At 47.3% G+C, this 21,683-nt stretch overlaps 1 protein-coding gene across 1 annotated transcript in view; it reads right to left on the bottom strand.

The window, feature by feature from the left end:
• Positions 1-15,054: 15,054 nt before the first annotated feature.
• Positions 15,055-21,683, bottom strand: part of TOX2 (TOX high mobility group box family member 2) — a 175,289-nt gene continuing 168,660 nt past the window's right edge. The window contains exon 9 of the mRNA XM_058036367.1: positions 15,055-16,249. Within this exon, the coding sequence (XP_057892350.1) occupies positions 16,213-16,249 (37 nt within the window). The 3' untranslated portion in view covers positions 15,055-16,212. The remainder of the gene's footprint in view (positions 16,250-21,683) is intronic.

The raw sequence follows: 21,683 nt of genomic DNA, 5'->3' as shown, positions 1-21,683 counted from the left end.
TGGTGGCCCCTGTGTTCTCCAGCAGAGTTCCCTTTCACACAGGCACCAGCACCAGGCCCAGCCAAAGCTCTTCCTCCCACCCTGGGGCTGAGCTCATCCAAGCAGGACCAAAGGAAGGGCTTTGCCAGCCCAGAGATGTAAAATCACTCTGACAGCAGGGAAAGCAAAGGTGTCTTGGCAATTAGTTCAGCACTGAGCTTGCAAGTCTGCTGGTTTTGTTCGTGCTCATCTGAAAGCCTTTGACACATTCGAGCTGCATGTTTCTTTTATGAATATGCAAATCAAAGCAGTGAAATTACAGATAATGATATGTAGTCAAAACTTTTCAGAAGTTAATGCATATTCCTTATTTTGCAGATTTCTATCACATTTGTATTTGCAAAATAGATGAGATAACGCCGCTGGAGAGAACAGCTTTGCTGTCAGTGCAGCAGGCACACACCTTTCACTGGATCCCACTCTGGGTTGCTGCCAGCTCCCTCCCCAGAGCCAGGGGCACCCTGGAATGCCCAGGCTGAGTTGAGCTGCCCCCTGGTTTCCAGGGCTGTGTGCTGGCCCCAGGCACTGCAGGTGTCCCATGGCTCTGCTCTACAGGAGTGTGCCTCCTGTTGATGGAGTGACAAAACTCTCCTTTGTCCCCTTGAAAAGGAAAGAAGCCCAGAAGCTTCTCTCCTCAGTTAGGTGAAAAGACACCTCATAGGCCTGGGAGACTTCACCTCAAACTTAGGGATAGCCAATTGGACAGGAGCCAAAAAGTCCCACCTGGGCAATTTACTAGAAAAAGAAGAGAACAAGAACCTCTTGCACCTGGATCAGTTTTTCTCTGTAAAGAGTTTATTATTTTGCCTTTTATTAAACCTTTTTGTTTCCAACACTACCACAGAAGCCATCCTGCGGATTTTTATGCCTCCAAAGGTAGCTGAGCTATCTTGGGTGTGTTATAGACCTCCAAGAACTCTAGAGACCCGGCTGGAGGAGGCTCCTATGATTCTGCTCTGGTGCTGTGATCCTGCTGTAGGGCTGGGACAAAACCCTGTGCAGAAAACCAGATTGGGGTCAGCTTTCCCAGGAAGGGGGCACAGGGGCTGCCTGGGACTTTGGGGATCAGCCACAGTGCCCTGTGCACTCCAGAAGGGTTTCCATGGAAAAAAAAAATAAAATTACTCATTTGCTGATCTGTTGCTGTCTTGCTACAAGCCCAACTTTAGATACGATAGCAACATGATGCCAATGCCATCAAATACTTTTAAAATGAGGGTATCTTTCCACAAAGCAATTCAGTACTTTTCCAAAGTGAAGCTTTCAAAATAACACTGGTCTGGTGTGGTTTCTTCTTGTACACAAAATGTACAACCCCAAATATTTGGCTTTATTCTTGTTGTGGTTTAGCCCCAGCTGGTAACTCAGCACCACACAGCTGCTGCTTATTCCCCCACACCCCTGGGATGGGGAGGGGAACCAGAAAAATAAAACACCCAGGGGCTGAGATAAAAAGAGTTTAATAATTGAAATAAAGTAAAATAATAATATAACAACAACAAGAAGAGTTAAAATGGAAATAAAAAAAAAAAAAAACAAAAAAAAACAGAGACAAAAATAAACCCCAAGAAAGACAAGTGATGCCCATTACAGCCACTCACCAGCCCTGACTGATGCCCAGCCCATTTCCCAGCAGTGATTGCCCTCCTGGCCAGTCTCTCCCCAGTTTCTGTACTGGCCATGACGGTCTATGCTATGGAACATCCTTCTGGCCACTTGGGATCAGCTGTCCTGGTCATGGTCCCTCTTGGCTCCTCCTGCCTGCTGGCAGAGCATGAGACACTGCAGAGCCCTTGATTTAGGGTAAGCACTCCTTAGCAACAACTAAAACATCAGGGTGTTATCAGTATTATTCTCATACCAAGCCCAAAACACAGCACTGGCCAGCTCCTGAGAGGAAAATTAACTCCATCCCAGCTGGAAGCAGGACAGTTGTGCTTCAGGAGGAATGTCAGAGCTGTAGATGGGAAATACAGAATGCTCCTGGTTCCCAGCCCTTTGCTGCTGTTCCTCCATGTGCTCTGTTACCAGGTGAGGTGCAGCGCTCACATCTGCCTGCTCCTCAGAATCTCCCACTCCTTCTGGAGTGCCCAGGGCAGTCACAGCTCCCTGGGACCCATGGGGCTGCATGAGCCAGGTCCATCCATCCCTTCATCATCAAATATCCCATGGCAATTCCATAGGGCTGAGCTCCTGTCAGCCTCAGGCTCTCTGCACACTGCTGGGCCTCCTACAGACCTTAGGGGCTGCCTGCACCTCATCCTGCTCCCAGCTGTTCAATTAGAGCCACGGAGCCATCCTCACTTCCATCCTGTCTGCTGCATTCCCAGTTCATCCTCCAGCAGAGGAATGGACTGCAGGGTGGCATGAGGTGCCATGAGGTCCCCATTGTGGGATTCACATCCTCTGAACCTGAGAGAAGCAGAGAAGAGAATGATCAAAACAATCCTTATCTCATTTGCTGCTCCTGTGTTGTTCCAAAGCAGATTGCCATGTGGAGATTGTTTACCCACAGTGATGGTGCTTTGTTTCCTTGGCCTGTCAGGGCCAGATGTGTGCAGACTGTGGGTCAGCAGGCAGTCACGAGATTCTGGGCAGGTGAGTTGGGTGCTTGTGCAGATTCAGTTTAAATATAATATAATATAATATAATATAATATAATATAATATAATATAATATAATATAATATAATATAATATAATATAATATAATATAACATAACATAACATAACATAACATAACATAACATAACATAACATAACATAACATAACATAATATAATATAATATAATATAATATAATATAATGGAATAAAGGAATTAATTAGCCTTCTGATGTCAATGGAGTCAGATGCATTATTCCTCCAGGCTAAAATATCACCAATAACCCATCCCTATGGGTGACACAGGATGGCACCTCTGCCCCTCCCAGTTCAGCTCTGGTGGCAACCTGACCCTTTTCTGCCCTTTTCTGCCCCAAATTAATGTCACCCCCTCAAGCAGCGTGTGTGGGTGAGCGCTCTGAGCGATGCGGCCCAGCCTGCCTCCCTCCCTCCCTTCCCCCTCCTCCTCCTCCTCTCCTTCTTGCAAACACCTACATCCTTCCTGTATCGTTTCAAACCGCAAGATAATGAACTGAGCAGCCGAGCTGGGAGTGCAAAGGTCTGCGGGGAGAGGCGGGCCCTGCACCCCGGGCACTGCAAATATCACCGGAAACCTCTGTCCTGTGTTGCATAACCGGCCTGGGCCGCTCACCCCAAAGGGCAGCCCTGTCCCCAGCCCTGAACCTGCCCAGCCTCTGAACCTGCCCAGCCTTCTGTGGTCATCTGGCCCCTGGGCACTGCAAATATCACCAGAAACCTCTGTCCTGTGTTGCAGCCCAACCAGGTTGGGCTGGTCACCCCAAAGGGCTGCCCTGACCCTGTCCAGCCTTCTGTGGTCATCTGGCCCTCGCTGTGGGACCCATGGTGTGGGGCTGATCTGCTCCTGGGAGCTCCTCACTGTGTTTTCACCAGTGTTTATTTTAGTAAAGAACTTATATTTGAGTTTCTGAAAGTCTTGTCTCTCCCCCAGGTGTTGGTGGCCATCTCCGATCCAGGTTTGAAAGGAGCACTAAAGCTCAGCTCGTTCCTCCCCCTGCCATGGGCAGGAACACCTTGCACCAGGCCAGGTTGTTCCAAGCCCTGTCCTGCCTTGCCTTGGACACCTCCATGGATGGGACACTGCCAGTTTTCAGGTGTCCTGCCAAAGCATTTTGTCTCTGTGCTCTTCTGCTCCCTCTCCATCCTCTGTGGAAGGAAGAGCATTAACAGCAGCCTCACAAACTCCTCAGGGTTTTCACAGAGACAAGGCCCAAACAAAAGAGCTGAATGCATCTCCCAGGCCTCATCCTGAGAGTGCTGCAGATGTGCACAGATGTGCAAAACATGGCTCTTCCAGCCCCAACACTCTGTGGCCTGGATAGCCACCAGAGAGTGATGGCCACTGACAGGGATGCCACTCTTGCCCTTGGAGCACCCTGGGATAGGGGAAGGTGTCCCTGCCCACAGCAGGGATGGGATCAGCTGTGCTTTAAGGTCCTTCCAAGCTAAACCCTTCTGTGATTGTGTAACATGGTTCTATAAACACACAACAAACCCTGCTGTGGTCACACCAGGTGCTCTGGGTGTCTCCACATGTGGGAATCCCTAAAACAGAGGGTTTTGGGAAAGCTGCAAAAGGCCTCAGAGACAGTAGAACTGTGATTAGAGCTATGCAGCAGCCATGAGATTGGTCAGCAGAAAAATTACTTAAATTGTAGAAAAGCAAGGAGAAATAGAACAATGATCTGTGTATTAACACATCTGGAATAACTCTCTAAGCTACAGAAAAGGTTATCTAGCAAGATATTAGGAAGTTTGAAGCTTAATAATGGAGCTCTGTGCATTTTGCTTTAAGGCTCACAAGCAGGTATTGTATTTGAAATAAGCAGCATTTTTTAACCAAAGGTATACCTGTGCTTATAGTGGTTGGACAGAACTACTGTCAATGTGCTTTTGCTTTGCGTGATTGGTCAAAAAGCTCATAAAGTGAGTTGTAACATTAAGTTCTGGGTCTGCTGCCTGGGATGTGAGCTGGTGGCATCTTCCCATTGTCATAACCATGGAATGAGACTGATGCTGGAAAATCAAACAGCTCAAGGCACGTTCCAGCAGTCCTGTCCTGTTTGTGATTTGTACAGAGACCCTGGCTGGCAACATCCACATGCACTGCTGGGGGTTGGAAATGTACCCCTGCCCCACCATCAGCAAGGAAGGGACGTGGGGATAAAACATCTGCTGGGCTGTGTTACCCAGAGCTCCTGTGACAGCCCACGTGTCCCAGCCCTGCCCTGCTGTGCATTCAGTGTCATGCTGGCAGTGGATGATCCTCACTGCTGCTTCAAACCCCAGAGCAGATTTCATGCCTAAAACATCATAATTAGGAGGAATGGTGAAAAGCTGCAGGAACAGAAGGCCCTTGTGGCTCTCCAGCAACTACCAGCTGAGCTTTGTATCGCTCAGCTTCGAGGAAAACCTTCTCTCCTGTTGGGTTTTCACAGCCAAACTCTTCCTCTGTGCCTGGCAAAGTCAAACCAGCTCCCAGACAGGCAACTCTTAATGGGATTTGGTTCTTGGAGGTTATCCCAGGGCAAACACTTAGGTGCTGATAAGACAAGGGGCTCCCAAGGAGCTTGGAGTGCCTCTGGAGCTCTCTGTGCAGGGTCAGGGCCATGGGCTGTCCCCAGGAGCAGGGCTGGGTGATGTCACTGTCATATTTTCTTTGAAAAATCCCTTTGCCCAGGAGTTTTCTCCTGGGAAGCTGAGAAGCCTCAGAGAAAAATGAAAATAACAATTATCTGATTTGCTTCTCCTGTGTTTGCTGCTTTGGAATGTGGTCGGATGTTGTTTATCCAACGTGTGAATTGTTTTGACTTAGTGACCAATCATAGGCAGCTGTGTCAGGACTCTGGAGAGTCATGAGTTTTTCATCAGTATCTTGTTATCCTTCTGTATCCTTTATATATAATATAATATAATATAATATAATATAATATAATATAATATAATATAATATAATATAATATAATATAATATAATATAATATAATATAATATAATGTAATGTAATGTAATGTAATGTAATGTAATGTAATACAATACAATACAATACAATACAATACAATATAATATAATATAATATAATATAATATAATATAATATAATATAATATAATATAATATAATATAATATAATATAATATAATATATAACATAATATGGCAATTGATCAGCCTTCTGCAATCATGGACTCAATGCTAATTATTACCCAGGTGGGGGCTTGTGGTGACATAAACTTGACTGGTGGTTTAACAGAGTTAAACAACACCTCACCATGCTACAACATAAAGCTGGCTTGATGTAAGCCCTCCAAATGCATTAAGGATCAGCTGTTCCTTCTGGGGCACTTTGCTAAAACCCTCACTTGCTGTTATTGATGGTCCTGCAAAGGCTGAGAGAGCTGGAGTGGTTCAGTGCAGAGCAGAGAAGACTCTGGGGACAGCATTGAGCAGCCTTGAAGAGGGCTTGTGGAAAAGAGGGAGAGCAGCTCCTTACACCAGCAGGGACAGGAAAAGTCTAAAACGAAAACATTTTTAGTTTTAAAAATAAAAAAGGGGAGATTTAGGTTAGGATTTAGGAGGAAATTCTTTACTCAGAAGGTGTTCACTGGCAGAGGATGGCTGCCCCTGGATCCCTGGCAGTGCCCAAACCCAGGCTGGACAGGGCTTGGAGCACCCTGGGACAGGGGAAGGTGTCCCTGCCATGGTAGGGGTGGGATGGGCTGAGCTTTAAGGTCCCTCCCAACCCAAACCATTCCCTGTGCTAAACCTTCCAGGAGCTCATCTTTCTGCTCTGACATCCAGCAGAACGTGGCTATTTCCACCTCCAAATGGAAACACTCCACAGCTCACTCCAGTGCAGCCAAGTGTCCCCAAGGAGAACATCCAGGCATGGCAGAAATGCCCCATTTTGAGCTCACCCCAGCCTCACAGAGCTGCACTGATTATTTGCATGACTCTACCTGGAACATCCTGCAAAGCCCAGGTCTCCCCAGGGTGTTGATATCTCTGCAAATCCAGATCCCCTCAAAAGGGTTTTGGTCACTCCCCTGTGAACCCAAATATTCCCCTGCCTTCCTGCCAGGGATCTGTGTGTCAGAGGAGCTGAAGAAAAGGATGCACTGGAGGTGTGTTATTATCTTTTCATGGGAAATTCACAGATGAAAGAAAGAAATTTAAAGTTTATGTCTCATTCTGTATTCCTTTCATTTTGGGTTTTGAGAAAGAAGAAATTATTCATGTCTTCAGTTCCTGCCCTCGCTCTCGCTCGTTTCTCTCTTTCTCTTTCTCTGTGCCAAAAATGAGAATACAAAGGGATGGATGGCAAATGTTTATAGGGAAGAGGAGATGTACTCTCTCAGGTTTTTGAGTTTTTTCAACTCTATAGCTCTAAATAATGCCTGAAACTGTGTAAAAATGGCAACTTGAAAGGGAAAAAGTGAAGTGTTGAGACATTTCAGTGCAGAGGAAAGAAAAGAAATCAATTCTTGGGCATTTCTTGCTTTAATGAATTCAGTGTTTTGAAGGGGTCAAAGGAAATACAAAACAACATAAACCCATGAAACTTTTGATTGAGAGTTTGAATTACTGGGGGTGGGGTATGTCAAGAAATAAAATTTTTCTTATCTGTAAAATGGGAACCATGCATTTGTTTTGCAACATGACTTTAGATTGCTTTTCAATTATTCAAAATAAGATATTTAGCTGCTTTTTTCCTCTTCATAGTCGGAGACCAAACCTGGTGTAGATTTTGTGAATGTTCCCAATGGAATTATTGAGTACTGAGAGAAGCTCTGAGTGCCTGTGGTATTTTGGCAGAAATACCCTCAAATATTTAGGGTTTTTTTGTGGCTGGCTTTTATTTCCTTGTGATTTCAATGGAAGGGGACAGTCCCTGTGGGCAGTGCTGCAGCTCCAGGGGGAAGCTGGGACTTGCCCACCTGGGTGACATCAGCAAAGGGGACAATCCATGAGAGAGGTGAAAGGAGGAGCTCCCAGGAGATGAGATCTGAGGGTGGAAAAGGCCTTCAAATCCATCCTGCCCCACCTTTTTCCTTGGTAATTTTAGAAGCTGGAAGAGCATCCCCACAGTCCCTTTCCAGAGTGTTGGTAGGAAAATGGGGAGAGTGCTTGTGGCCTTTTTCCCTCTGTCTCCCACATTCACTGAGGAGAGTGGGAGACAGGATGAGCTTCCTGAAGGGCAGGACTACTCAAAAGACCAGCCACAATTAAAGCACTCAAATAAAGCTCTAATTATAAAAACTCCCCTGCATAACTACTGAAATATTTGGTGTAAATTGCTTGGGGAAAAAATTTTATTATAAACTGTGCACCAAGCCAATAAATCTCCTTGCAGTGTAGTGCTTCTGGAGATGCTATCTCATGTTCTGACAGTCTGTGCACTCCAGAAAGAGGAAAAAAAAAAGGTTCAATATGGTCTGAAATTCCTTCATCCTGTTTCTGTGCACTCCAGAAAGAGGAAAAAAAAAGGTTCAATATGGTCTGAAATTCCTTCATCCTGTTTCTGTGCTAACTTCCCCCAAGCCAGTCTGTCTCCTGGAGAAATCCCAAATCCCTGGGACTTCTTCCAGGCCTCCTCTGGATTGTGGGAGTTACCAGCTCCTACTCAGGAGACAGAAATGATGACACACTCCATGTGCCCAAGGGGATGGAGAGAGGCAGTCCGACCCTGGGTGTTCCTGCTGCATGGAGCCCACAGGGATGTTGGGTGAAGCTGGCTGCAGTTCAGGTGGCCCAGGTGGCTCTCTCCAGCCAGTGGTCCTGTTGCTCCCCATGGGGCTGAAATATAGGATTAAATCAGGGATGGAGGGGTTTAAATCAGGGGTTGTCTCGGGTTGGAAATGCAAGATGTGGATGGGGCTGTGTATTCTATTTCCCATCTGTCAGAGCTGGGGCAGTTCTCTGCTGCTTATGGGGCAGTTTTCTTTCTCTCTCCCACAGCCAACCCTCCCTCCAGGAGATCTCTGCTGTCCATGGCCACTGAGTGTCCCTGCAGGGCTGATCCAATCCCAGCATCCCATGGGGAGATGCTCCGCCCAGGGGAGGAGCCAAGCATTCCTGCCTGGATCCAATCTGAGGTGCTGGGACAGCACAGCAGCCTTTGCCCCCTGCATTGCCAGAGGAGCAGCTTTCTGCTGCCCTGCATGGCCAGAGGGAGCCCAGGCCCATCTGCAGCAGCCCTGGAGCTGCAGAGGAAAACTCCCCCCTTGTGCAGGATCCCTGCTGCAGCAGAGCCACAGCTGGCACTGCAGGAGGGCTGAGCCCCCATGGGATGGGGCTGGGACACCCCCTGACACACAGGGGCCAGGGCCTGTGATCACTCTGGCAGGGTTGGTTTGTATTACTACATTTGTATTTTACTTCTATTTTTTCCCTAATAAAGAACTGTTATTCCTGCTCCCATATCTTTGCCTGAGAGCCCCTTAATTTCAAAATTATAATAATTCAGAGGGATGGGGTTTGCATTTTCCATTTCAGAGGAGGCTGCTGCCTTCCTTAGCAGACACCTCTCTTTTCAAACCACGACGCTCTGTCACTCGTGGAAGCCCATGTGGTCACCTTTCAGTGTGGGCTCTCAGACAAGACAGGATAGGAATGGTCGGAATGCAGTGGGCAAAGGCTGCTGTGCTGTGCCAGGCTCAGATTGGATCCAGGCAGGAATGCTTGGCTCCTCCCCTGGGCGGAGCATCTCCCCATGGGATGCTGGGATTGGATCAGCCCTGCAGGGACACTCAGTGGCCATGGACAGCAGAGATCTCCTGGAGGGAGGGTTGGTGTGGGAGAGAGAAAGAAAAAACTGCCCCAGGAACAGCAGGGTGTAAGAGGAGGGGGAAGTCACACCAGGCTCCAGCAGACCCTCTAGGACAGATGGATCCACATTTTCCATCTGTTTTCCCTCCACAAGCAGCAGCTCTGAGGGAGATGGACGGCCCAGGGCACGCATGGCTCTCCTGGCTTTGCACAAGGCACTGACCTTTGGTCTGTATCCCATCTAAAATAAGTGTCATTTTATAGCCATACCCACCTGCCGTGACCAAAACTTCATCTGGGAAGCAATGAAATGTGCATTAATTACACTTTGAAGAGCAGTGGAAGTGTTCCTCTCTCCCACAGACTTGCAGTGCAGGAAGCTTCATTCATCATAAAATTTTAATGGGATCACAGGCTGAGGAATTGCATTTTGCCTCTGTGGCTGAGTGCTGGCAGTGACTTCAGGCAGCTGCAGGTCCCCACCTGGCTGCCCTTAAAGGAGGAGGGAGAGCACTGCAGCATCTCCCAGTCCTTGCTGCTTCTCTGTGTGTTCCCAGGTTTTGGTGCCTCAGAGCCACAAAGGGAGCATGAACAGAGGGAGAGGAGCAAGGCAGGGTGGGGACAGGAGCCATGGGGGTGCAGAGGGGGAGGCTGAGCTCTGCTGAAGGCACTCAGCTGCCCAAACACCTGAAATGAGCTCAGCAGTCTCATCTGCACAAACACCACCTCCCAAGCCCTGCTTTATCTGACCTCTGTGCCCACAATAATAATGGAGAGCAACAGAAAGTTCTCTAATGTGCCTGCAGTTGGAATAAAGTAACCCCACTAGGAATAAAATGTCCAGCAATTACCCTGCCAGGTATTATTGTGCTGATTTATCAAATTGCAGTTGAAAGTCAAAAAGAGTTGAGGAGACAGTGATAAAACATCTGATCTCAACTCTGACTCTCAATTACCCTCCTGGCCAGCACAGTATTTCATCCAGAGCAATTGTTATTCCTCTCTTCATCTTCAAAAATCATCACTCAGACTGGGAATTTTGCACTCCTTGTGTTCTGCCTGCACTCTGTGAGGAGCTGCCAAGGGGATGCTGAGGTTTAGGGAATCACAAACCTCCTGCTGCAGGGTGGAGCGCATGGAGGGAAGGCAAACTGCCTGTGCTTCACCCCTGTGAGACACGGGCTCCTTTTTGGGCCCTCCAGTTTGCAGAAGGATGGCAAAGGTGCCTCGTGTCGTGTTTGCTTGGTGGGCAGAGCCCTTCCAGCCCTTGGGGACAGCAGTGGGCAGAGGGCAGGAGAAGCACAGCTGGTCCTGCTGAGGAGGTTCCCATCCCAGCCCTTGTTCCTGGAGCACTGGGGGCAGCTCTGGTGCATGAAAAGGAGGATGTGGAACTGTTGGAGAAGTCCAGAGGAGGCCATGGAGTTGCTGAGGCTTCCTGTGGAGAGAGGCTGAGAGAGCTGGGGCTGCTCAGCCTGGAGAAGAGGAGGTTGTGTGGAGACCTCCCAGCACCTTCCCAGGGTGTGAAGGGGCTACAGGGAAGCAGGAGAGTGGCTCTTCCTCAGGAACTGCAGTGACAGGACAAGGGGAATGGGATCCAACTGAAAGAGGAGACATTTAGATTATGTTAGGAAGGAATTGTTCCCTGTGAGGGTGGGCAGGCCCTGGCACAGGGTGCCCAGAGCAGCTGTGGCTGCCCCTGGATCCCTGGCAGTGCCCAAGGCCAGGCTGGACAGGGCTGGGAGCACCCTGGGACAGTGGAAGGTGAGCTTTAAATGATGAGCTTTAAAGTCCCTCCCAGCCCAAACCATTCAGTGATTCCATGATCCCACGCTTGTCTCTGGGCTGGGCCATGCCACTGTGGCAGTGTGGATGTTCTGGTGGCCCCACCTTGGTCAGGCACAGGAGGAGGAGGAGCTGGAGGTGCTGTGCAGCCCCTGCTGGGTCTGACACCCAACCTGTGCCTGGCACTGCCCAGCCTGAGGGTCCTGGTGCCCAGAGCCAGCTCCCAGGGCTACAGCTCATGTCCTTTGTGGTGGTGTTCACAGGGGTCCCAGGAGGAGGGAAGAGATGAGAATCTGACTCCATGTCTCAGAAGGCTTGATTTATTATTTTATGATATATATTATATTAAAACTATACTAAAAGTATAGAAGAAATGATCTCATCAGAAGGCTAGCAAAGAAAGGCAGGAAAAGAATGATAATAAAATCTTGTGATTGACCAGAGAGCCTGAGCCAGCTGACTGTGATTGGCCATTAATTACAAACAAACCAACATGAGACCAATCACAGATGCACCTGTTGCATTCCACAGCAGCAGATAATCAATGTTTGCATTTTGTTCCTGAGGCTTCTCAGCTTCTCAGGAGCAAAAATCCTAAGGAAAGGATTTTTCATAAAATGTGTCTGTGACAGTCCTTCACCATGGACTCACTCTGCATCCCGGGCCCTTTGGGAACAGGGACACCTGCCAAGGTTCAGGTCTGCCCTGGGTGGGCACCAGGACCTCACCAAGGTTGGCACAAGGCCCCTGCTCCCAGCATGTGCTGCAGCTGTCAGGGACCTACCTGGGGTTTGTCAGAGGAAGTTCTTTCCTTTGATCCTTCTCTCAGTACTTCCCTTCCACTCCATCACCTCAGCAATGATAACACAGATGTAGCAAAGTGTCCTCCCAGCCCTGCTGGGGCACTGGTGGCCCCACAGCTCAGGGTGGTGCCACAGGAGGATGCACAGGTGGGGAGAAGACTCTCCCCACACACCCTGGCAGTGTGGGGGGCTGTGTCCTGCTGGGGCTGTGGGATGTTGGTGGATATTCCCCATTTCTGTGGGAGCCAGGCATGGCACCCCCCTGGAGCAGAGCTCGAAGGGTTAACAGCACCGAGATGCTGCTGCTGAGCTTTGTTAAACCCCTTATTACACCCTGCAGCACTGCTAATTATGTGTTCATTAACCAAAGTCAATTAGCCAGGGCTCTCCCTGCCTCTTCACATCCCTGTCCATCATTAGCCCAAAGTCTGGGAATTCCTGCCTTGGTCCTGCCCTGCAAACTCTGGCCCCAAAGCTGCTCCAGAGCCTTTTGAGGACCCAACCAGTGCTCTTTGACTTGAACTTGGAGCTCCACAGCTCATCCTGCCCCAGAACACCACCCTGCCTTTGGGGCAACTGGAGAGGAGGTGAAGGGGAGCCAATATCCTTCTTCAAATATGGGAAAAATTACCGCGACAAGGAAAGCAATAAATTCTTCCCCACGTTCAAAAGCAAGGGATTTGCTTTGTAGGGAGAGAGATTTAGGTTATCTGCCTGGAATTTAAAGGTTTTTAAAGGGAGGTTAGGCACACAGGCAAGGTTTAGGGAGAGCTCACCCTGCCCTGAGGCTTCTCGAGACCCTGCTACTGAATTTTCCAGCGCTGTTAATAACAGAGCCAGGGTTCAAGGCAGGGGGAAGCTCCCCCAGCCCCACCAGCCCTGCCTGGCCCCGGGCCCCAGGTCCTGACCCTCCAGGCTGGGCTGAACCCCATGGTTGAACTGTATGTGCCCTTCCAGCACTTGCAGAGAGGTAAAAATGGAGAACAGCTAATTGGAAAGGGAGATAGTGACAGGACAAGTGGGAATGGATTTAAACTGAAAGAGAAGAAATTCAGGATATTGAGAAGGATTTTTCCCTTGTGAGGGTGGGCAGGCCCTGGCACAGGGTGACCAGAGCAGCTGTGACTGCACCTGGATCCCTGGAAGTGTTCAAGGCCAGGTTGGAGCAACTTGGGATAGTGGAAGGTGTCCTGCCCATGGACATATTTTATGAACACATCATCACAGACACATTTTATGAAAAATCCTTTCGTTAGGATTTTTTCTCCTGAGAAGCTGAGAGGCCTCAGAGGAAAAGAAAAACAATAATTATCTGCTGCTGTGGGATGCAACAGGTGCATCTGTGATTGGTCCATGTTGATTGTTTGTAATTAATGGCCAATCACAGCCCAGCTGTCTCAGACTCTCTGGTCAGTTACAAGATTTTGTTACCGTTCCATTCTATTCCATTCTATTCTATTCCATTCCATCCATTCCATTCCATTCCATTCCATTCCATTCCATTCCATTCCATTCCATTCCATTCCATTCCATTCCATTCCATTCCATTCCTTGCTAGCCTTCTGATGAAATCCTTTCTTTCTATTCTATTCTTCTATTATATTATATATATATAATATATATATCATAAAATAATAAATCAGCCTTCTGAAACATGGAGTCAGATCTTCATCTCTTCCCTGGTCCTGGGACTCCTGCGAACACCACCTCAGGGATGGGTTGAGATGGGCTTTAAGGTCCCTTCAACCCAAACCACTCTGTCTCTGTGACGGTGGATGGCAGGCTCAGCTCCCAGTCCCTTCCCTGGAGCAATTCCAGCTCCATGACAATTAGCCAACAGCTGGAATACCATTTAAGCACAGCTGCCATCGTGCAAATTTAGAGATTAGTAGGGATTAAAGTGGTTTGGAAAGCCCCACAATTTCTCATTAATTCTCCAGGCCCTCTAATAGCCAACTGCCCTCCATTCCCCATATGGCTCCACATGCCCAGGGCTGGAGATGGGTCACTGTGCCCTCGTGGTGCCCCAGGGCAGCCACCAGCCCTTGGAGAGAAACAGAAGTGCTTCTCTTCTGCTCTGCAGAAATGTAGGGAGGTGGCCCAGAAAGCTGTCAATTTGTGGTTATAGCTTTGCACAGCTGCCCCTAAATTGTCAAGGTCACCTTTCAGCAGCTCCCTGGGGTGATGCCCCACAAACCTCCTCAGGGGAGGCCTCCCAAGGGCTCCAAATCCATGGCCACAGTGACCCAAAGGTGACAGAGCTGGGGATGGACATCAGGGGGATGGAGAGCATGGAGAGTTTGTCCCACCTTCCTTCAGAGGGACAAACCACAGGCACCTGGTGGCACCAAGACCCCCAGTGATGATCCCTTCCAGACCTTCCAGAAGCTCTTCCTGGAGGAAATCCTGTCTCCTTGCTGTCACGGACATCTTTTATGGAAAATCCTTTCCTTAGGATTTTTCCTCCTGAGAAGCTGACAGGCCTCAGGAACAAAATGTAAACAGTGATTATCTGCTGCTGTGGAATGCAACAGGTGCATCTGTGATTGGTCTCATGTGGTTGTAATTAATGGTCAATCACAGTCAGATGGCTCAGACAGAGAGCCAAGCCACAAACCTTTGTTATCATTCTTTGCTATTCTATTCTTAGCCAGCCTTCTGATGAAATCCTTTCTTCTATTATTTTGGTATAGTTTTAATGTAATATATATAATAAAATAATAAATCAGCCTTCTGAAACATGGAGTCAGATCCTTGTCTCTTCCCTCAACCCGAGACCCCTGTGAACACGGTCACACCTTGCCATGATAACTCCAGAAAGGTTTTCATAATATTCCATTTCCCCCCCCTTATTTTAATCATTGTGTATTTATTATGATATGAATTACTTTGATATTGCAGAGTGAGAAGAGGGCAGGGCAGGTGAGGATGTGGTGGGACAGGAGAGAGGGTTGGAAAGCTGAGGAGGACAAGGCAGAGGCCACATCCAGGATGTCCCCCAGAAAAAGGAGAGACTGCTTCAGCTCTACTTTTCATATGTTTTATTATAAAGAAAGGTAAGATAAGCATTGTGAACCGAATGTGCCAGGTGCTGCTAAAGCAGCACCCTCAAACAAAATAAAAAATAAAAAAACCCCAAAAATGCACCTTATGAGAAAGTGTAATTATGCTCTCTAATTTTTTCATAAATAGACAAAAATTATTGTCAGCAATTTTTTTTAAATAGATGGACATATGGCCGGAAAAAAATAATAATGCCATACAACATGGATATAAATTGTCCATTTCTTGCTGTACAAATAATAGAAACAAGTTTGGCAGGCTTTTTTTGTTGTTTTTTTTATACACATCTCCCTTCTATGTATAACTAAAAAATGTGCTACAATTAATATAAAATGCTTTTACTATAAAGTAAACTACTAATTTCTTTCACAAAAAAATCTTAAAGATGTCTTTAGCACAGCTCTAAAACACTTAGTAAACTACTTACAACTATCCAACAAATTATATTTTCGTGATCTCTTTCACATTTGTCCTCTCATAGTTTGCCTTCTGCTCTCTCCCCCACCTACCTAGCAATAGTTTTTATTTATTTTTGTAATTTTTTTTTCGCCAGACCATCCATGGCCTTTGCATGTACAATATTCACACAAACTTCACATTTTCTTGCACAAAGTTTAGTGCTGTTAGCAAGTCAAAAGAGTGCATCCTCCTACTGAGCTGGCCTAATGCTGCAGGACACCAGACCTGGGTTTATGCTGCGTCTAAAAGCAGTTCACTAGGAAAACAGTCCGTAGCTAAGCTGATGGCAAGCAGAAAAACGGTGTCCTTAGTTTAACTTCATCATTTTTTTGTTGGTTTTGCGCTTGTTTTATTATTTTTATTTGAATTTTCTCTCTTTATTTCTTTTTTTGTTCTTTGCGATTTACGAGGTGGGGTTTTTTAGGGGGGGGTGGGAAGGGGGAAAACTTCCACAGAAAGTAGACTTATTTTTTTTTGTTTAGAGTTCAAAAAGAAAAGGAAAAAAAAAAAGAGAAAACTGCTCTTAGAGCCTGGAAACGAAGCCAGCGCCGAGGTGCGGTGGAGCCGCGCCGCCCGTCCGACCGCTCGTGCCTCCGGGGGCTGGAGCATTGACCCTCTCAAGTGTCCTTCTGGTGAGCCTCCTCCAAGGGGTGCTGAGCCTTAGGTGAGGTAGAGTGCCTTGTCCCTTGGCAGCATGCTGTAGGAGAGAGCAGAGGCAGTGAGACAGCAGGGAAGGCACAGCTGGCACAGCTGGCACACGGTTTGTGCCACCCCGTGGCTTTCAGGGTGATGCCGTTTTCGTTTTTATTCTTTCATATTGATGCCTTAAGTTTTTAGCTTTATATTTTCCAGACCCGGTAGTGCAATGGTGTATAACTCTAGTGACACTCCTTGCAGAGTGTCAGTAAGCTCTCTTCACATTTTGGTCAGACAGTTCCAGAGTGCCTTGTCCCTTGGCAGCATGCTGTAAGAGAGAGCAGAGGCAGTCAGACAGCAGGGAAGGGGCTAGCACAGCTGGCACAGCTGGCACACGGTTTGTGCCATGCCCTGACTTTCAGGGTGATGCTGTTTTCATTTTTACCTGTTTTTCTTTCATTTTGATGCTTTAAGTTTTTAGCTTTTATATTTTCTAGATCCTGCATTAGTGTATAACTCTGAACTCCTTGTACAGTGTCAGTAAGCTCTCTTCACATTTTGGTCAGACAGAACAATCTTTTTCCAGATGGGAACCAAGGGCATCATTGCAGCCTCATGCCCAAAAAAGTATAAACAAAAGTGAATTGGGGGGAGCAACTGGGGGAATGTGACTTCATTACCTGTAATTGGACAATTAACCCCTGATATGCAATTAGACCAAACTTATATCTGAAAAACTCATTACTTTTATCTATCTTGGTTGCAGCCTCTGCTAGGCTCTTGCACTGCCCAAGGTGTGTCCATTGAAGGCCTTCAGTAAATACCTACTTTATTCCTTTAATTCTGTCTAGCCTCTGTTCTAGGTAGCCTCTCCAAGGCATCAATTTGTTCTCTGTATTCTTTACACATATATTTGTTGTATTAGTGGCCAGTTTTCCCTGTAGTTTTCCATGCTCTTTCCCTGGGTAGAAAGACAAGGCATATTCCAAAGCTCCTGTCCTATCTTGGTTCTCCCTGGCAACCAAGGTGGAAAAGCAGCTTTTCAGAGATATTTCCATGAACAAAGTACCAGTCCCATGTGAGGGAGGGGAAGACTTAGAAGGGAATTTACCCATGGGTGGGAATTGCATCACCACTTGTGCTCGTAATTGGTGCTTCTTGTCAATGATGCTAATTTACCAAACTTATAGAACTGCCTGCACCCCCATGGGGGTGGGCTTTTGTGGACATTATTCCATAAGTTCCCCTGAAGGCCTCCAACAAAGACCAGCTTTCATATCACCTCCTGTACTAATATCATGTCAAATGTGAGTGTTGTTTCATGTACAGGTTGGAAAAAGCATCAAGGGCACAAAACACAGGGTGGGCTGCACACAGAGGGACCACAGCAAAACCATTCAGGTTGGAAAACCCCCCTAAGATCAAGCCCAACCATTCTCCCAGCCCTGCCAAACCAGGTCCCCAAGTGTCACATCCATGTGGCTTTTAAAGCCCCCTCAGGGATGGTGTGTCCACCACTGCCCTGGGCAGCTCTTCCAATGCTTGACCACTCTTTTTCTGCAGATTTTTTTTTCAAATACCCAGTCTAAACCTCCCTTGGTGCAATTTGAGGCTGTTTCATCTTGTCCTGGGAGCCCAGCTCTCACCTGCCCACACCTCTGTCAGGGGGTAGTCCTGACCCAACCCTAGGAGGTAACCCTAACTCCAACCCTAAATTTCAGGCTGTAGTTGTAGAGATAGAGAAGGTCCCCCTGAGAGTTGGATGCAATTTTATTTCTTCCTGAATTTCAGCTATAAAGGCTACAACATCATTTTCTTCCTGTGGCTTTGTGGGGCTGCAGGGCCAGCTCTGGGGGTCCCTGTAGATCCCACCAGCAGGATGTTGAAATGCTGTGCCTGGGATCAGCCCCAGGGCCACCATCTCCTGCTCCACCACACCTGAGGCTGAGCCAAGCAGGTTTAGAAAGTGAATTTTGGATCAAATATGCTCCTTCTCACACGACATAAGGAGAGCCCAAAGAGGGAGCCCAGATGCTCTTTTTTCTGGGACATAGTACAGAGAGAAGTGGCTGAAGTCCCTCTCCCCTGGCTGATGATCTATGGGGCTTTTGGTCTGAGATTCAGGACTTCCAATGGGACACACACAATGGAAACATCACCAGCTCCATGAAGACATCTTGGCCTTAAAAAGTGTTAAAAGTTAAAGTTAAAAGTCTTGGGAGGTTCTGGTGTGGGTGTGTTTGTGAGTGGAATAATAGAGAAGGGGCAGACAGCAGAGCAGGGCTGGTGCTGATAGAGCTGTCTTCTGACAGAGTCAAGAGCCCACCCTCTGCTAATCTCCACATTTTATAATCTGCATTTAAAATGCACAGTCTTCCCTCCTGCACTCAGAAAAGATTTAATGCCACTGAGCAGCAGCGAGGCATTCCAGTCCTAAAACTTCATTAATTTTACACAGCATGCTGCAGAGCATTTCCCAGTTCATTACGAAGTATTACCATAAATAATTGAATCCAAACGAAGTGCAGTTGTGATGGGTTATCTTTGCCTTTTTATAGTGTTTGCTCATTTAGCTGCTGATTTGGAAAATTCCCCCCTTTGGAGAGGATCAGTTCATTGTTGGAAGGAATTAGGGAGGTTATAAATGCCTGGATCTAGTGGCTGTACATTGAGTTTTGTGCCTGGACAAGGTGTAATGGACAGTGCCCCAACTTTTAGTCTATATCAGATGGGGGAAAAGTTGCTAAAGGATGACAAAAAGAACCTAATCCATGCCTTAAAACAAGAGGAAGGATGTAGAAAGATGAATCCAGTTCAGTGTTGTCCCAAAAATACCCAAGTGAGAGGAGACAAAGGTAAATCTTAGAATGTTTTAGGATGGAAAGGACACAACCCCTGGAGAAAGTTTTTTTTTGAGAGATTTGTAATCAGAAAGGAGATTGTGGAGAGATTTGTGATCAGAAAACAAGGCAGGAAAAACAAGGGAGGTGCTTTGAGGAGTTAATATTGAATTAGGGATTAAGAAACTTTTGCAAGTGATTGTAAACCAAGCTGCATCTCTGGTAGAGGTGAGGCAGCTCCCTTGGGGAAAATCCCCATGGAACAGAGGAATTCAGTGCTGGGAAAGAGCAGGTGCCAGAATCAGGCTGTCAGGTGAGGGAGACAGGGGACTGGGAAAGGAGTTTGTGATGTGGTGGCAAAAAAGCACTGAAATTGTGTGCTGCAGTCACTTGTGGGAAGTGATAGTCAAACACCAAGCAGGAGCTGAGAAATGCTCCCATGTCTTTGCTCACAATCTAGGACAGCTTGGGCTTCAGCCCAGAAAGAGCCAGGAAAATTGGATGGAAGTCAGTAAGCACAAAGTCATTAAGAATAGGGAGAGCAGGAGGTAAGGAACATTTAAAACTCTCTCTCCAGCATGGCTGAGTTATGAATTAAGGAGTGTCTGCTCACAGCATCCCAGAATTTGCAGGGCATGAGGGAAGAAGTGTCATTTGATGGCATTTTAACTAGCAAGCATAGGCTGGGAAACAAAAATCCCTACAGCAGTTCCCTGATTAGATAGAGAAGGACAGAGAGAAAGACAACCTTGTCAGTTTTTCTGAAGTTATCTGGATGACAAACACAAAAGAAAACGAGGCTTGGGAGGTTTTACCCCAGCTAACCCAGTGCCAACAGATGTTGGATGTTAAAGAAATATCAAGGTTAGACATGAAATAAAATTCATTACCCAGCAGGGCTGTCTGTGTGCTGGGGAGGTTGGGATGATCCTCTCTGCCAGGAATCTGGGGCTCTGCAGCTCAGTTACATCCCATCAAGAACAATCCCTTCTCTTTCCAGCCAGGTTTTGTTCCTCACAGTGCTGCTTTAATTGCAGTTAAGCTGAATGTACTTCTGAGGTTGAAATGGGCCATTACATGGTCCAGAGACTTCCCAAATATTCCTAGGGCAGCACTGATGGACCAAACCCATGGAGACAACATCCCTTTATCACTGCTGTGCCCAAGATCTGCTGAGGGTTGGACCCACCCAGCTAATGAAAGGTGCTGTGGAGGCGCCCCATGACAACTGTGAATGTCACTTGGAAATTAGTGCAAAGGAGAAGATTCAGAGAGATCATGGAATCCTAGAGTGGATTGGGTAGGAATGGCCCTTAAAGCTCATCTTGTTCCCATGGACACCTTCCACCATCCCAGGCTGCTCCAAGCCCTGTCCAGCCTGGCCATGGACATCTCCAGGGATCCAGGGGCAGCCACAGCTGCTCTGGGCACCCTGTGCCAGGGCTGCCCACCCTCACAGGGAACAATTCCCTCCCAATATCACATCTAACCCTGCCCTGGCAGTGAGAAGCTGTAGGGGGATAGAATATAAGAAAATAAAGGTAGTACAGAAAGTAATCTTACCCCTAAGGAGCTGCAGCTGGGTTAATTATCAAAGATTAGGAGCAGGCCTGACCTTAACAGGCCACAGTTGTAACCAGTGAGAAGAAGGGTGCTATAAAAGAGTGGGGTGATGGTTGAGAAGGGAACTGGAGTCAGTTGGCTGCTGTGAGAAGAAGGAGGAGTTGGTGCTTAGAGGAGGTGCCCATGAGAAACATCAAGGAGGTGTGAAACTCTTGCAATAAGGAGACAACAATATGGAACCTTTGCAGTGTAATGACAACAGGAAGCTGTTCCCCCTTGCCCCATCCTTCCTTGCCCTGGCTGTGGAGATCCAGATCATCTCTTCTCTTGGCTTGTGAGCAGCCTTGAGGCAGAGGGAGCTGCAGCTGTTTGTGACTGCTCCAGGTGATGCAGAGGGGCACTGAGGCTGCAAATCCCAGGGCAGCAGAAGTGGGAGGTGAGGGCACTGCTGGCACACCAGGTTTACAATAAATGAGGACAATCCAGCTTTGGGCACTGCTGTGCCTTCAGTCACAGGAGATGGCTCCTTCCTCAGCAGACACTATGATACTTCAAGTGCACTAAGCACTTTCTGCAGGACTGATCTCTATCCATCTGAGTTCCTTGCTGTTATCTACTCTAATAATTATCTGGAAGTCTCTGCATAATCTGTCTGGTTTTTTTTCCTTTTTTTTTTTTTTTTTTTTTCCCAGGAAGCTGTGATAAACCCATGAAATTTGATATTTCTGCTGTGACAAAGGCATGAAATGCATGAGCTTTGATCATGAATTGCATGGGCCCTCTGCTTACAGTGTGGCACTGCAGCCAGATGTCACAGAGCTTGTTTTAGCAACACAGAACTCAGTCCCCACTGCTATGGGAACATTTCACCTGTTTCTGGAGTGCCCTGGGCTTTCTGCATGGGATCCAGGCAGTGGGATTTGCACAGGGAATTAAATGTTTTCCCAGCTGATCCCTTAGAAGTGATGCTTATTTCTAGGGAATTTCATTCCTAGGATCTGCCCAGCACCTCTGGAAATTGGGATGCGTGTGCCACAGGCCCCCAGGCACCTTCAGCATTTTACCCATGACATGTGAAGTGACTTCTACAAT

This window comes from Melospiza georgiana, chromosome 17 (genome assembly GCF_028018845.1).
Source record: "Melospiza georgiana isolate bMelGeo1 chromosome 17, bMelGeo1.pri, whole genome shotgun sequence".
NCBI classification, from domain to species: domain Eukaryota; kingdom Metazoa; phylum Chordata; class Aves; order Passeriformes; family Passerellidae; genus Melospiza; species Melospiza georgiana.
This window is presented reverse-complemented; position numbering and strand designations above follow the sequence as displayed.